General features: G+C 41.7%; 1 protein-coding gene across 3 annotated transcripts; it reads right to left on the reverse strand.

Moving 5' to 3' along the window:
- Positions 1-266: 266 nt before the first annotated feature.
- Positions 267-14,892, reverse strand: C13H17orf75 (chromosome 13 C17orf75 homolog). 3 transcript variants are annotated; one of them, XM_070482769.1, is made up of 11 exons: positions 14,018-14,892; positions 11,199-11,320; positions 10,389-10,469; positions 7,854-7,979; positions 6,806-6,949; positions 6,501-6,558; positions 5,135-5,254; positions 4,182-4,246; positions 3,899-4,035; positions 2,956-3,059; positions 267-2,423 (listed from the first exon to the last, which is right to left on the reverse strand). In XM_070482769.1, exons 1-11 carry the CDS (start codon positions 14,033-14,035, stop codon positions 2,208-2,210), a joined length of 1,191 nt encoding a protein of 396 aa, XP_070338870.1. In that variant the 5' UTR covers positions 14,036-14,892; the 3' UTR covers positions 267-2,207. The 3 variants fall into 3 exon arrangements, with proteins under 3 accessions (XP_070338870.1, XP_014717667.1, XP_014717666.1); XM_014862181.3 differs by having other exon boundaries at positions 11,199-11,590; positions 14,774-14,872; XM_014862180.3 differs by having other exon boundaries at positions 11,199-11,590; positions 14,018-14,851.
- Positions 14,893-14,925: the final 33 nt, after the last annotated feature.

The raw sequence follows: 14,925 nt of genomic DNA on the forward strand, positions 1-14,925 counted from the left end.
ATGAATGAGAGTGAAAGGAAGTGACTTGGGTTATTGAGTTCCACAGGAGTAACTTTTCTGGACAATGAATAAAACATTGTGATAGAAATTGCTCTTGCACCCTGCCTGATGCCTCCTGCAAGATGCAGAAAGGTATATGCCAGCAGGTGATTTGATTTCCTTCAACAAATGCCTTAGCATAACAAGTATAACTTCCCATAAACTTGCTGCAAATTAATAAAAATGCCAGGCTTGGGAATTGAGCTCATTAAATAAAAACAACTGCGTTGGTGAGAAGCAAAGTTGTTTTATTATTACTATTACAAATATAATTACAGATACACTGAGACCATTTTGATACATGACAAACATACATTTCCTCTGTGTGTATAGCACAGAAATAATACATAAATGTATTCTACACCTGAACAAATCCTTTATAAAACTTTAAAAGTTAATACATTAGCTTATTAAAATTTGAATACAGTACATGTTTATTATGGTCATGAGGCTCTGAGTTCCTTCTCATGGCCAACAAGATATTCAATTCCATGTCACCATTTTCCTTGTCTACAGAGATAGACAGTTTGTCACAGACTTTTAAAATATGACTGTATTGTATATAGTCATGTAATGTAGTGAGCCTACATCACAAAAAAATATATAAAAGTACATATAAAGAATATATAATTATACCTTGTCCATGTCCATGAGTGACTTAAGGAAGGTATTACATTTGCTTTTAAGTGCCATTTACAAAATGGGCTCTTGAATGACATGTGAATTTGGAGATGAAAAATATGTTTTCCAGACTCAAAATGTTGATATCCTAATGTTGTTTATTAAAAAAATTGATTTCCAAGTGGGCAACCAAGTACATTAGATAAAGTCGGATTCAAGGGTAGTGCCATAAAATTGCTTATTTCCCATATCATTCTGAATTTAATGCTATAAAAAAAATGCAACTTGGATATTTTTTCTACATTGCCTACGATCCAAGTTATTAAAGTTTAAAACCACATGAAAGCCTTTATGAAGATCCTGAATTGTATTTCTCATTAAAAGAAAAAATGCCTTAGTGAGTCACGTCCCCAGACTTCTGTAGAAGAGAAAGCAGGAGGCCCTTGTCAGTCATTTTGAAAGGTAAAACTCAGCACTTAATGTGAATTTAGATGAGTTTAGGAGAGGATTTTTACGGGTTGTGTTCCTCTGAGCATCCTGAGGGCAGTGAGAACACAAGACTTCTGATCTTCTAAACAGAAATCATTATCAAATGGATTTATTAAAGAGCTATGCAGAACCAACTGCAGTCCTGTGTGTGGCTACAACTGGCTTCCATGGGAATTACAAATGGCTCTAGGTGAGGGCACTTTCAATTGATTCAGAGTAAAACAATATGAGGCTTGTAACAAATTACAAAAAACTAAAATCAATGAGTAACTCTAACATGAAGAATCTCTGTTTGCATTCTTTATGTTACAGTTTGCTTGTAAAATTTATGTTATTTTTTTAACTCTGTTTAAAAACTCCAGCATTTCATATAAAAGAGAAAAGAAAACACAGGCTCTTGGCAAAGACCCGTGAACACAGGAATGAAGAGAAGTGATGGAGGCTGCTTGTGCAGTAGCTTTCCATCAGAGATGGTGTTTTATCTTGAAGCCAGTGCATCTATTTTTAAAGCTCATTTAATTTCTTACACACTCATGATTTATTTCTATATTGACTTAAAAGCCAGCTTCATCATCCATGCCATCATCAATCAGACAGAAAAATCTATCAAGCACCCACAGGATGCACAGATCTGTCTTTGAAATAGCGTCATGGTGCTAAGACTAGAAGTACATTTTTTTAAAGAAGCTATAGTACATTGAGAAAGAAGTATTCTGATTTTTCTGGGAGGAAAAGTTGCTAAATACTGCAGCAAACTCCTGAGAGAAGCCACAAAATTACCTCTGAAGTTTTTTAAGCAACAACTCCCTGAAGTCTAGAATCTATGGGACCAGCAACGTACTAAAATTCCACAACTCTAACACGTGTGTATCTAGGACTCAGTGAAGACATTCCTCAGATTTTTATGTCTAAGTTAAATCTTAAAAGTACAAAATGAAAAAATCTAGAATGTGTTTCAAATCATCTTAAAGAGCAATCCCATGACAATAATAACTGCAGTTTCAAACACCAAGGTTTGAATATACAACATCACAATAGAATCCTCTCAAAACATGTGATCAAAAACTTTGGGCGAGAGTTTCTTTCATAAATTCTTCGAGGACAGCTACCACATTTTTGGCTTCGGGCATTTCTTCATGTTCCACTTTAACAATCTTCAAAAGGATGTCTCCACTACCACAGTTCTTTAGGAACATGTAACATTTAAACAAAGCATAATGATTCATTTCTGCCTGTCGGATAAATCTCTTCAAATTATTTGTGTCTTGTATGGCCTAGAAAAAGATTACCCAGTGAAATACACATTTAGTGAGAAAATAATGAAGCCTGAGAAATAACTCCTTTCTAGCTGAGAATTGAACACCTGTTGGTGAGAGGTTGGTTTTTAAATATTTCCACCATTTTTATTGTTAATGTGCTTTGCCTTTGCTAGAACAAAATCTCTTATATAAAGTAAAAATACTTAAAAAATCTCCTAAATAAGTGACAACACTCCTCCCCACCAGAATTTTGAACCTTAGGCACTGAACCACTTTTTTGTGCTTTCCAACTAAAATATGTCACCAATTATAAGGTTGATATCCCTGAGATAAAAGCAAGCATTCAACCCATTAATTAGAAATGCAATGATATGTATGCAGATGCCACTGAAAAATATAAAGTAAATGGCTTCTAAGGGTTCTGGTTTTGAGAATGTCCTATTTAAGCCATCACAGCTGCAAAGCAAATTTGTTACTCTGTCACTGGTGCTAATTAAAATTCAGATAAAAATTGTAAGTGGCAGTTGGCACACAGTCAATTAATTACCTTTAGTTTAAAGTTCTCCAATACTTGTCGAAAAAGAAAAGGGTTACCCCCTTCAGCACCATTCAAAAACGCCTGCATCCAGGCCTCACAAAACCGGTTGCTTCCTGTAAAATATTTTAGAAAAATTAAATAGTAAAAATGAAATCCTACAAAGCACAAGACATTTATTTACTTATTTTCACTTTTTAAAATTGAGGTATAATTGACATATCATATTCAAGTGTACAACATAATGATTTGATATTCGTATACATGTGACATTTTTTCTTTATGAAAACACTTATAATGAATTATTTAAGACTTCTCCATAATGCTGTAAAAAAATAGTGTACTCGCCACCTCGCTAAGAAATACCAAAATCGCTGGAGCCCCCGTGTACCTCTTCCCAACTGCATCCTGCTCCTTTCCCATCAGAAAGGATTATCATTCCCATGTGCTTCTTTAAACTTTTGCCACATACTTTTTTATCTCTAAGCACTATATAGTATTATTCTGCATATGTTAAACTCCATGTATTTTTCTTTAATGGCTGTTTCGCTAAATAGTATGTTTGTGAGCTACATTAAGACATGTAGCTCTACTTCATTTACTTTCAGTGCTGTATAGTATTCCATTATGTGACTGTAGCAACTTATCAATTTTCCTGTTGACAGACATTTAAGTTGCTTCCAATTCTTTGCTATTTCAAACAATGCTTTTATGAACATTTTTGTATTAGTCTCCTTATATACATATACAAGAGTTTCTCTATATACCTAGGAATGGAATTGCTAGGGATGACATGATTTCCATGTTTCTAGAATTGCTATTGTTTTTGGTGAGTTTGGGATAAATATGTAAAACTTCACAAGGCAGGAAGGATAAGTTTGTATCATTTGCTCTCAGTCCAAAAACAGAGACTCGCAAGAGCCCTAGGAGGGCTGCTTCAGAGGTTGTGGCTCACCTGCATTGTAGAACTGAGGCTGGGGGCCACTGCAGTCGATGATCACAGACTTGTGCTGCTCCTCCGTCATGGCCATGCACAAAGATGTCATGGTACCTTCATGAATAAGGCCTTGAAGACTGGCCACGCTCAGAAATCTGCCACATACACAAGTCCTTTACTACAAACAGTTTTACAGGATGGGAGGGAGAAAGCAAATTTCTTCTACACTAGGGGAGTTTTAAAAATGTAAATATCAGACTTGCTGTGGAAAAGGTTCTCTCTTTGCAAAACTGTTCTTTACCTGTTAATGTCTCTCTTTGTTTTTTCATCAGATTCTTTAACCTCAACAGGAGTATAACTCAGAGCCTACGAAAGACAAATAAAGCCTAATTGATACATGTATTCCAGTTTTCATTATTGAGCAGCTACTCATGACTAAACGTCACCTTCCCCCAATAACCACCACACCAGACGATGCTTGAGGGGCATTGCCTAGGAGCTCTCCAGAGCCTTGTTCAGCTGCTGCTCACTAACAGTCTGAAACTTGGCTGCATCACCCTGGTCTCAGGGGACCATCCAGTCTCAGCTGCATCTACCCATCACATATTTAAATGAAAAATCCAGCCATTTACTCAAGTCTTCCCAATTTTCTGGATATTTCAGGGAATTTTTCATTTTTTACCTGGACATTTTTATATACTTAAAATCACATTGGATTTTGGTTTTCCTTCTCAAATTGTTTTGGAAATTATACCTCTCCCAGATCACTTCAGAAGTAATTATTTAGGTGACAGCCCCATGGCCGAGTGGTTAAGTTTGCACACTTTGCTTCGGTGGCCCAGGGTTTCACTGGTTCAGATCCTGGGCACAGACATGGCACCGCTCATCCAGCCATGCTGAGATGGTCTCCCACATGCCACAACTAGGAGGAGCCACAACTAAAATACACAACTGTGTACTGGGGGGCTTTGGGGAGAAGAAGGAAAAATAAAATCTTAAAAAAAAGTAATTATTTAAAAATGTTTTATCCCATTAGGAAGACTCAGCCAGTATTTGCAGTTCTATCTTAGTGATGTAACTTTCTAGATCTGAGTAAATAGCGTGTGGTTTATACAGATTGCAAGCATAGTTTGAATGAATATTCAGGGGGGAAAAAGTAATGTTCAGAGAAAATGAGTATGCCTTTAAATAATCCAAACTCTGCCAAAGTGATTCGCTATAGTAAAGAAATGCTTTGGTTTGGGCAATACTTACAGCATGCAGCAGAAAGGTAAGCTTCTCCTGAAAGAGAAGAACAACCCTTTGGATTGGGCATACAACATCCTCAAACCAGCTGCTCAGGTAGGACTTTATGTGGTTCTCCAGGCCCCTTTCCTAGATCAAGACAGAATGTCATCTGCTTTAACATAAGCCTTCACCTTAGTGGACTTAACATTTTCTTCACGATACTCTTAACAGTGAAAGAACTGGGGACAGACAGCTTTTTTAAGTTAACACTACCAACTCAAAAAAAGGAATTGTGATATCACTTTCCTGGGCTTGTTAGGCAGAGTGGGGCTTAATTCTGTGCTGAATTTCTTAAAAACACTAAGAAATGCACTGTATGATATGAAGAGAGTGAATTAGTAGAGTCCCATGCTATTCCTCCACTGGGAGGAGTTGGGCATTTACATGTACATCCCCCCCCACTAAAGTGTGCACACACTGGAGATACTCTCTTAATAATACTCATCTCCTGGCACCCAGTGCAGTGTCGGAAACATCCTTGTATGAGCTTCTTAGGTGCCTGTTGAATGACTAAAGGAATGTCGACAGTTCATTCACACTCATGATGTGAATAGAGAAGGATACAAGTTAACTCATCAAAGAACTCAAGCCCACTCCAGTTGTCAGACATGCTGCTGTGAGCACATCTGGCTTTCTAGGCTGTGCTGCTCTCTGGGGACCAGTGGAATAGCTCCAGTCTGGGAGAGCAGCTCACCCTAGACTCGTGTCCCTGGCTCACTCCTATGCTATCCTTTCCTCCCCTGCAGTGTCCTCTAAGTGCATGACAAGTAAAAGGAATTATTACCACATGTAATGGGTAGTAAATTTCTAAGAGTTATGACTTTAACAACTGCTACAAGCTGAATGCATAGTTTTTAAAAGGTATGGATAAATTAATCAATATGGATGTATCTAATTCATAAAAGATTAATGAAAAATGCAATGTTTCAAAAAATCTTTAGTGTTGAGTTCAAGGACAGTCATACCATTGCATAGCATGTCTCTGGTGCCAGAGGTTTCGTGGACCCTTAGTTCTAACCAGATTATAAATCTTATGTGCCTAGAAATCAGGACAAGAGCCTCCCCTTCCTCACTTGGCCTGTCATCATACACCACTGAACTCAATGGATTGAATTTTTCATGGATATAAAACATCGGAAGCAGTCTTGTGAAACTTACAGCACTTTTAGGACTGTGTTCTCTGCTTCCCTTCACAAGCGCCTTTCTATGAGCCCAAAAGTAGCAAATTTTTAGAAGTGAGGTGTCTTTGTGTCACTTCTATGACTTGACAAGTATAGCAGCTACAGTATGTTAGGCATCTCAGTCTGAAAAACTATTAACTCCATCATCTTACCTCACCGCTCATGTTATTTTTCAGCCCTTGAATGTACTTGTCCAATTCAAGCCTGAAAGTATGTTCTTAAGGAAGCAATAAAGGATGAATCGAGACACAATTTTCTCTCAACAGGAAATATAAAATCTCCCAAATAACGCAAACTGTAAATTAAAACAAGTCAAGACAAACTGATTGTATGAAGGTATGAAATTCAAGTGCATACATAAGGGGCAGAAAAGCTTTTTGGAGGTTGGTAGTAATACTCCTCCACTTGCCTTCCCACGTTTTTCCTCCTGATCTCCTCAAAGACCAAAAAAGGATATAGCTCAAGTCCTTTTTCAGACCCTCCTAAAAAACAGACGACATACTCTGAAGGGCTGTTTTCAGAGTCCATTGTTGCTATTTCAGGAAGCAGTTTTTCTTGCTGGAAAAGGCAGTAATAACAACCGACCCGGTAACCTGGAATTCTAGAAAAGAAAGAAAAAGGTAAAATGTATTAGTTTGATAACTCATGCATCTAATTTTGTGGACTGCTTGGAACGCTTGTTGTCTTGGTCTGGCAATATTGATGGATTGCCAACTAGGTCAGAACTTCCCAGGCTTCTCCTTGGTTTACTTGTAATGGCAGAGGAAAATGAATATATACCATGATGGGCTTTAGCTAAAGGAGCACGTAACAAACATGGAATTTCTTTGAATTCTCTTGTCTGATGTGAAAAATTCATGCACATTTCATTCTCTTTCATAGTATATCCATGTTTACATAAATATAAACATGTCTCTTCTCTTCCCCAAAACTTCACAAATCATTGATGCTCCAGGCAGATGTGACATGTTTATCCTGTGGCCTTAACTTGGGGCTGTGGCCTCATACTCCTGAGGGGACTTGATGCCAACATCATGGTCTGAAGTGAGCTACAGTCAGGAGAGTAATGGAAAGACGGCTGGAATTCAACTGGAGACACCCAAGTTTAAGTCAGCTCCATTCATGTGACCAGCCTTGTGAACTGAACTTCTCTGAGTTTATTTCCTCATCTGAAAACGGAAGTAAGAGTATCTGCTCTTTTGCCCCTTTGTAAAGAGAATGGTATCAAAGTTTGTGAAAGCACTTTACAAACTGCAAAGTCTACAATTTTAGTTTTGGTAATTAACTCTTTTCTGCCAAGTACAATACTAAATAAGTACGCTTAGGAGGCAGTCTCTGCCATTCGCTCAATTCCAGTCCACAAATGTTTATGCGTGAGGCCCAGTGCCAGAGAACAAAGATGAACTCTGCAGGTCTAGTAGGAGCTGATCTTTTAGAGTTTCTCATCACTTCTCATATTTAGCTCAGAAATAAAAACTCAAAGACACAGCACATTTTACACTTACCTCAGCTCCACAGATGCAACATTACCCAGCCCTTCAAAGACCGCTCCCTTCGAAAGACGCTTAGCAATGAAACCGCGCAGCTCTGGCTCCACTTCAGAGGGTAGATTAGTATCCACCAAGGAGAGGCTTGACAATGAAAGACACACATTCCTTACCAGGGGGCTACTGCATTCACGTCCCATGAGTCAGACAGAATATTACTAAAACCCAGAGTCTAAGGACTTGAAAGAGCTTCCTATCTGACTCCTATTGGTGGGACTTCTAGGAACGTATGTCACCAAGTATGATCTACTTCATCAAACAATTTAGAATAGCCCTATCTTGCGGCCAGCCTGGTGGCTCAGTGGTTAAGTGCGCACGTTCCGCTTCGGGGCCCTGGGGTTCACTGGTTCAGATCCTGGGTGCGGCCACAGCACCACTTGGCAAGCCATGCTGTGGTAGGCATCCCACATGTAAAGTAGAGGGAGATGGGCACGGATGTTAGCTCAGGGCCAGTCTTCCTCAGCGAAAAGAGGAGGATTGGCAGCACTTAGCTCAGGGCTAATCTTCCTCAAAAAAAAAAAAAAAAAGAATAAAAGAGTCCTATCTTTCCAGCTCATTCTCTCTAGTATTACGACTCCCCTGGGACTCCCAATCCACTGATCTTACCTCTTTTTCACAGTCCCTCAAGTTTCTCATCTCCTCACTTCTCTCCTCCTTACCCAGCTGAAATTCCACGGTCAGTGATTATAATCACACCCCTGCACATATTCTCACTCAACCACTTTGTTGTTTTCACCTCACCGTACGTTCTCAGCAAAACTTCAGCTCTGGTTAGTCCAGCTTTCTACCTACTCTGCAGCTGCACCTATGCAGTTGAATGTGGTTGGACACAAACCCACGGCCACAGTGTCTAGTCTCCTTTTCAATTAATGCTCACGAGCTTTGAGTGGGCCCTTTCTGCTGCCCCGCTAGCTCCACATTTCCTGGCTCACGCACTCTTCTCCTCTCCTAGATCTTTCATGCCTCCTCTTCTTTCCTCAATCCCCCAACTACCTACTACCCATGAGTAAACACACCAGCTTATCTATCATTTATGAGCTAAAAATAAAAACTGCAGTTTGGTTTAGATTAGAATATAAACAGAGACTATAATTTGAATATGCAGGAAGAAAAGGTCTTCTGTCATCAAATTTCCCAATAGAGAATATGAACCCAATACTTCCCAAGGGCTTTTGTTTTATATTATGGAGAATTTCAAACATATAAAAAGTAGAGAGAATAGTATAATGAACCCACATGTACCAACCACCCAGTCTTGACAATTATCAGCTTATGGCGCCAATCTTGTTTCATCTGTACCCGCATGCTGTCTGCACCCTCCCACCTCCCAGATTTATTTTGGAGCAAATCTCAGGCTTCATATCATTTCATCCATAAATTTATCACTAGGGATCTCTAAAAGATGGGGACTTGAAAACTATATATTAGGGGCTGGCCCCATGGCCAAGTAGTTCAGTTCGTGTGCTCTGCTTCAGTGGCCTGGGGTTCCGCTGGTTCGGATCCTGGGTGCGGACATGGCACTGCTCATCAAGCCGTGCTGAAGGGGCGTCCCACATAGCACAACCAGAGGCACTCACAATTAGAATATACAACTGTGTACTGGGGAGCTTTTGGGAGAATAAAAAAAAAAAGATTGGCAACAGTTGTTAGCTCAGGTGCCAACCTTTTCTTTTTTTAAAAAATATATATATTATGTATATGTATGCATACTAAATACTATTACGACACGTGAAAAATTTCTTAAATCATCCATTATCCAGTTAGTCCGTCAACATAGTATTTTTGTATTCTACCCTACTTTGCATCAAGTGTTAAGGTTCACTCATTCATTTATTTAATAAATATGTACTAAATGTCTACCCTGTGCCAGGTACCACTCAAAGTACTAGGTAAGGAGACACCAATGAACAAAAGAGGCAACAATCCCTGCTGTCCTGGAGTTTACATTCTGTGTGTAACACAGGAGCTATGAAAGGGCCTTCAAAGGGGAAGAAAAGGAGGATTTTAAATGTCTTGTTTTTTTGAGGAAGATTAGCCCTGAGCTAACATCGGTGCCCATCTTCCTCTATTTTATATGTGGGACGCCTGCCACAGCATGGCTTGATAAGTGGTGCGTAGGTCCCTGCCCAGGATCCAAACTGGCAAACCAGGCCGCTGAAGCAGAGGTCACAAATTTAGCTGCTTGGACACCAGGCCGGCCCCTTAAATTTCTTGATACCCAGATGATAGTGAATATTTACTTAAGTTCCAATCAAGAAACTCAGAATAATTGTCTCTAGCTGATCACCAGGGGCACTGTCAGTATTTGGATCTGCCCCAGCCTTGAATGAATGAACTCATGAGGAACTCAAATGAGGTTCCTAGGGCATATGTGTGTGTGATGGCTTGATGCAGCCAAAGCTGAGAGGAAACAGGGTACCCACTGACATCTACAGGCCAGAGATGCAAGGAAGATAAAAGCATATACATAGGTTATGGTGAAGCTGTTTTTACCTGAAATCCTCACCAGAGGGAGTTTCTGCACTTGTGCCACTTGGGCTTCCATCATCACTGTCCCCTCGCTGCTGTGCCAACCTGCATGCCACAAAAGCAATACAGTTATCGATTATGGGCCCGAACTCAAGCGCAATATGGGGGGGCGGGGGAGGGCGGCAAGCAGGATAGGGGCGAACCATCAACTAAAAATGTTGCAAGGTGGAAGTCCACGGATCCTCCATTGACTAGCACCATGATAGGGAAAACTCATAAAAGAGTGCTGACAAGAGCCCCTTCTCTCACCAGGCCACCTAAGGGGTGGAGGAAAGGCTAAATTAAATCTCCAGAAGAGTCAAGGAAATTTCCTCTTAATAACAATACTTTACAGGGCCACGAGTGCCCCGGAAAAGTCGGCCAGGAGGGAAAAAGAGGCCGCAAGGACAGAGGATAACTGGAAGGTGGACGTGGGGATGGGCCGGGGGAAATGGAGGAAAGTGGGGAGATAACGACCGGAAGGGCAGGGGATGGAAATTAACTTTATCGAGCATGCGAGGCACTGCGCTTAACAAAGGGCAGGGGCGACACGAAGGGGCTGAGAAGAGGACAGGGGCAGATGGAGCGCAGAGGCTTGGGAGGGCCGAGCACAAACGTCCAGGATGGGGGCCGGAAAGCACGGCGTGAGGCGAGGAGAGCCCATAGGGCCGGAGACCTTGGCTGGGAGGGCAGAAGACGGCGTTTGGGAGCGGCCAGGCTGCCGGGCAGGGATGGGATGCGGGGATGGGATGCGGGGCCGAGGCGCGGGGCCACAGGGGCGGCCGGGCGCTGCACCTGCTTCCGCGGTAGCTGTAGAGACAGTAGTGGCTGCTGGGCGGCGGCTCGAGTCTCCGCTCCTCGGCGGCGCCACCCTCCTCGCTGCTCTCTAGCTCCTTTTCATCCCCATCCAGCGATTCCTGCAAAGAGGGGAGCATCTCGGCAGCCTCGGAGTGGCCCTGTGTCCCCGCCAAAGCGCTCCCCCGCTGCCGTACAGTACTCGGTGGCCGGGCTCCTCCGGCACCCGGCCCTCTCACACCTGCGTTCCGCTGGTTTCCCCGGTTCCCAGGCGAGGAAGCTGACGTGGTAGGGCTTGTCTCCCCGCACGGGCTCGCGGGCGTAGAAAATTACCTTCACGGAAAGACTTAGGCCATTTCTCTCTTAGCTCCTTTTTCTCCTCCGTCTATGGTCTAAGACGTCAAGGAGACAGAATAAAGCTACTCTCCTACCTCTTTGCATGCACACGAACACACACCAGTTTGATCAAGAATTTAGGAATTTAAAATGAAATGCCTCCCCCCAAAACGGTGAAAATGCGGGAGAATTTTTTTAAATTCTTGAAGAAGACCTTTCTAAACATAAAACACTTGTAAGTCTTACGCTGGAAGATGAATAAATATGACTAGCAAAAACTAAAAATTTCTGTGTGGCCCAAAGTCAAAACACAAATGACAAACTAGGAAAAATATTTGCAAGATGTATAATAGACAAAGGGCTGTCATTCATCAATAAACCACCACAACAAAAATAGGCAATGGGCAGTTCACAGAAGAAATAAAAATGAAGACTACATAAATAAAATGCTCAACTTCATATAAAATTGACGGTATATGGTACTACTTTTCACACAGCAAATTAGCAGAGATTTAAAATTCTGATAATACCCTGTGCCGAGGTGTATAAGGAAGCAGTCATTCTCATAAACAGTTATAGAAATAAAATTAACCCACATGCTTTGGAAAGAAATCTGAAAATATCCATATTTTAAATGCACACACCCGTTGACCATTAATGCAACACCAGGACATCATCAATAGATACACTCACATAAGTAATGAAAATACATGAGCCCAAAGATATTCCTTGCAGCATGGTTTATAATGATGAAAAACTGAACACAATGTGAATGTTGGTCAATAGGGGACTGATTAAATAAGCTATGGTACATGCGGTGATAGGCAGAATAATGACTCTCCAAAAACGTCCAAATCCTAATCTCTGAAACCTGAGAATGTGTTACTTCATGTAGCAAAAGGGACTTTGCAAATGTGATTAAATTAAGGATCTTGAAATGGGAAGATTACTTTGGATTATCTAAGTGGGCCGAAAGTAATCACAAGAGTCTTTATAACAGGGAGGCAGGAGATCAGAGAGAAGAAGGCAATTGTGATACCTAAACTGGGAGACTGGAATAATTTGGGACCACAAGTCAAGGAATTTGGGCAACCTCTAGAAGCCAGAAAAGGCAAAAAACAGATTTTCCCCTAGAGCCTTCAGAAAGAATGCAGCCCTGCTGACCCATTTCAGACTTTTGACCCCCAGAACTGTAATATAATGTTTGTGTTGTTTTCAGCCACTAAATTTGTGGTAATTTGTTAGAGCGGCAATAGGAAACTAATACACATGTGTACCAGAACTATGCAGCTATTCAAAAGAATGAATTAGACTATGGACATTCGGAGAGACAATCAGTATTTAAGGTTTTGTCTTTAAAGAGCTGGCAACACAACTGAAGAGACAAGACATACATATAAGGAAGGGCAGACTGTGATTACTGCCAAATAGTAATAAGGACAATTACAGTGATCTTAGGAATCTCATTACTGGCTTCTTGACTATTTATGAACATAATCTGAGGACATTAGTCTTCACAAGTTGGTCTATCAAATGCCAAGAGCAATAATACTATCAACATAGCATTTATAGTTTAATAGTTGCCATGCAGTAACCATGGACCAGGATATTTACCTATTTTATTTCATTTATCCTTGGACCAACTCTGTAACAGAGGGGTTTATCCTCATTTTATGGATGAGGAAACAGGCTCAGTCAATATAAGTGATCAAACTATGTCTATGTGACTCCCAAATCCATACTCTTAGCTTATTTTATACTGTGTTCTGCTGCTTGGGTCTTAGAAACAACCTTGAGAATACGAATCTAATAGCACGACATACAGGGGCCTTCATAATCTAGCCTCTCCCTCTCCCTCTGACTTCATTTCCTATCACCTTCCCCCTTGCTCACTCTGTCCCAGTCAGATTTCTTGGTGTTTCTCAAACACTTCCATTTTTTTGCAGTTTAAGTCTTTTAATTTGCTCTTCTCTCTGCCTGGAATGCCAGCAGATAGTTGCATGTCTTCCTCCTTCATATCATTGGGGGTCTCTGCACAAGTGTCACCTCCTCAGAGACCTCTGATTGCCCCCTACAAAACACACCCCACACCCACCTCCACTGCCGTCCCATGGGTCTCTATCCCGGACACTCTTCCTGCTGCCATTACCCTACTTCAGACCAGTTTCTTCTCTCACCCAGATGACTGTCACATTCTCTACCACCTGCCTCTCTTGTAACCTCCACTGTTCACACTGGAGCCAAAATGACGTTTCTAAAACTCATATCTAACTCAGCTCCGTACTTACTAACACTGTGACCTTAGGTAAATTACTTCAACTCTCTTAAGCCTCTTTATCTTCATCTACATTAACAGGGTGTTAATAATGGCACCTACAGCACAGGCTTGTTCAGGCAAGTAAATGCAAAACTTACCACCATGCCTGGCACATGATAAGTGCTCCATGGATGTCTATTATTTTTTCCTTTTATTAGTTACTTACATTATTAGTTATTTCCATATGCCAAAGTCCAAGAGCAGCCAAACGAAGTTTAAGTGCCTTGCCCAAAGTCACGCAGGTAGGCAGTGGCACTGGTGGGAAGTGAAACGAAGCACTGGACCCTTAACCACCTCTACTCTTACTTACATTCTTCTCTAACGGTCCTCTTAAAACTCCTCTGTTGCTTCCCAGAGACTCCAGTACGAAGTCCAACTCAGACTACTTCTAGGGTCTCCTTAAGTCGCCTTTGCCAGCCTTCCTAGGATTCTCTCTCGCCACCAGCCCCTTACCTAGGAGCTCCAGCCCTACTACTACTAAGTTTTTCAGGGGCTCAGCCTCAAAGACTTGCACGTTTTGCTCCCTTAGTGAGAGCCCCTCTCCTGCACCTCGCTTGCTCCCACTGACCCTTCGGGAAGCCGTTCTCGACACCCCAATGACGGCCACGGCCCTGTAAGGGTTCCCCTTCTCTGACATTCCGCAGCACCTCTATTTCCCCCGTCGCCGCGCTGACCACACAGCGTTGTATACTCATCTGTCACTATCTGTGAGCTACAAGGCAGAGACTGCGACTTCTCTGATTTAGCAAGCCGTAGGCAAACGTCCAACACTTCCTACAAAAGCATTAATCCGGGAAATGAAATAAAATTAAAAACTGGGCGCTGCCTCAATTATCCTTTATTGTTGTGTTGTCTGCCCTTAACTACGCTGGCAATGTTTTCAGGATTTCTTTTTCTTCAATTGGCGAGCGTCTCGCTGTACCTAGGTCGCCGGCATCCTTGGAAACCAAACCCAGAAGGATCCGCGAGCACAGCCAGCGAAGCCGGTCCGGCTCGCGCTGACAACATGGCGGCCGGCCCTCAGCAGCCGCGAGTCTCCACCCACTCAGGGCGGAGGCCTGCGTCATGTGACTC

Source organism: Equus asinus, chromosome 13 (genome assembly GCF_041296235.1).
Source record: "Equus asinus isolate D_3611 breed Donkey chromosome 13, EquAss-T2T_v2, whole genome shotgun sequence".
Classification (NCBI taxonomy): Eukaryota; Metazoa; Chordata; class Mammalia; order Perissodactyla; family Equidae; genus Equus; species Equus asinus.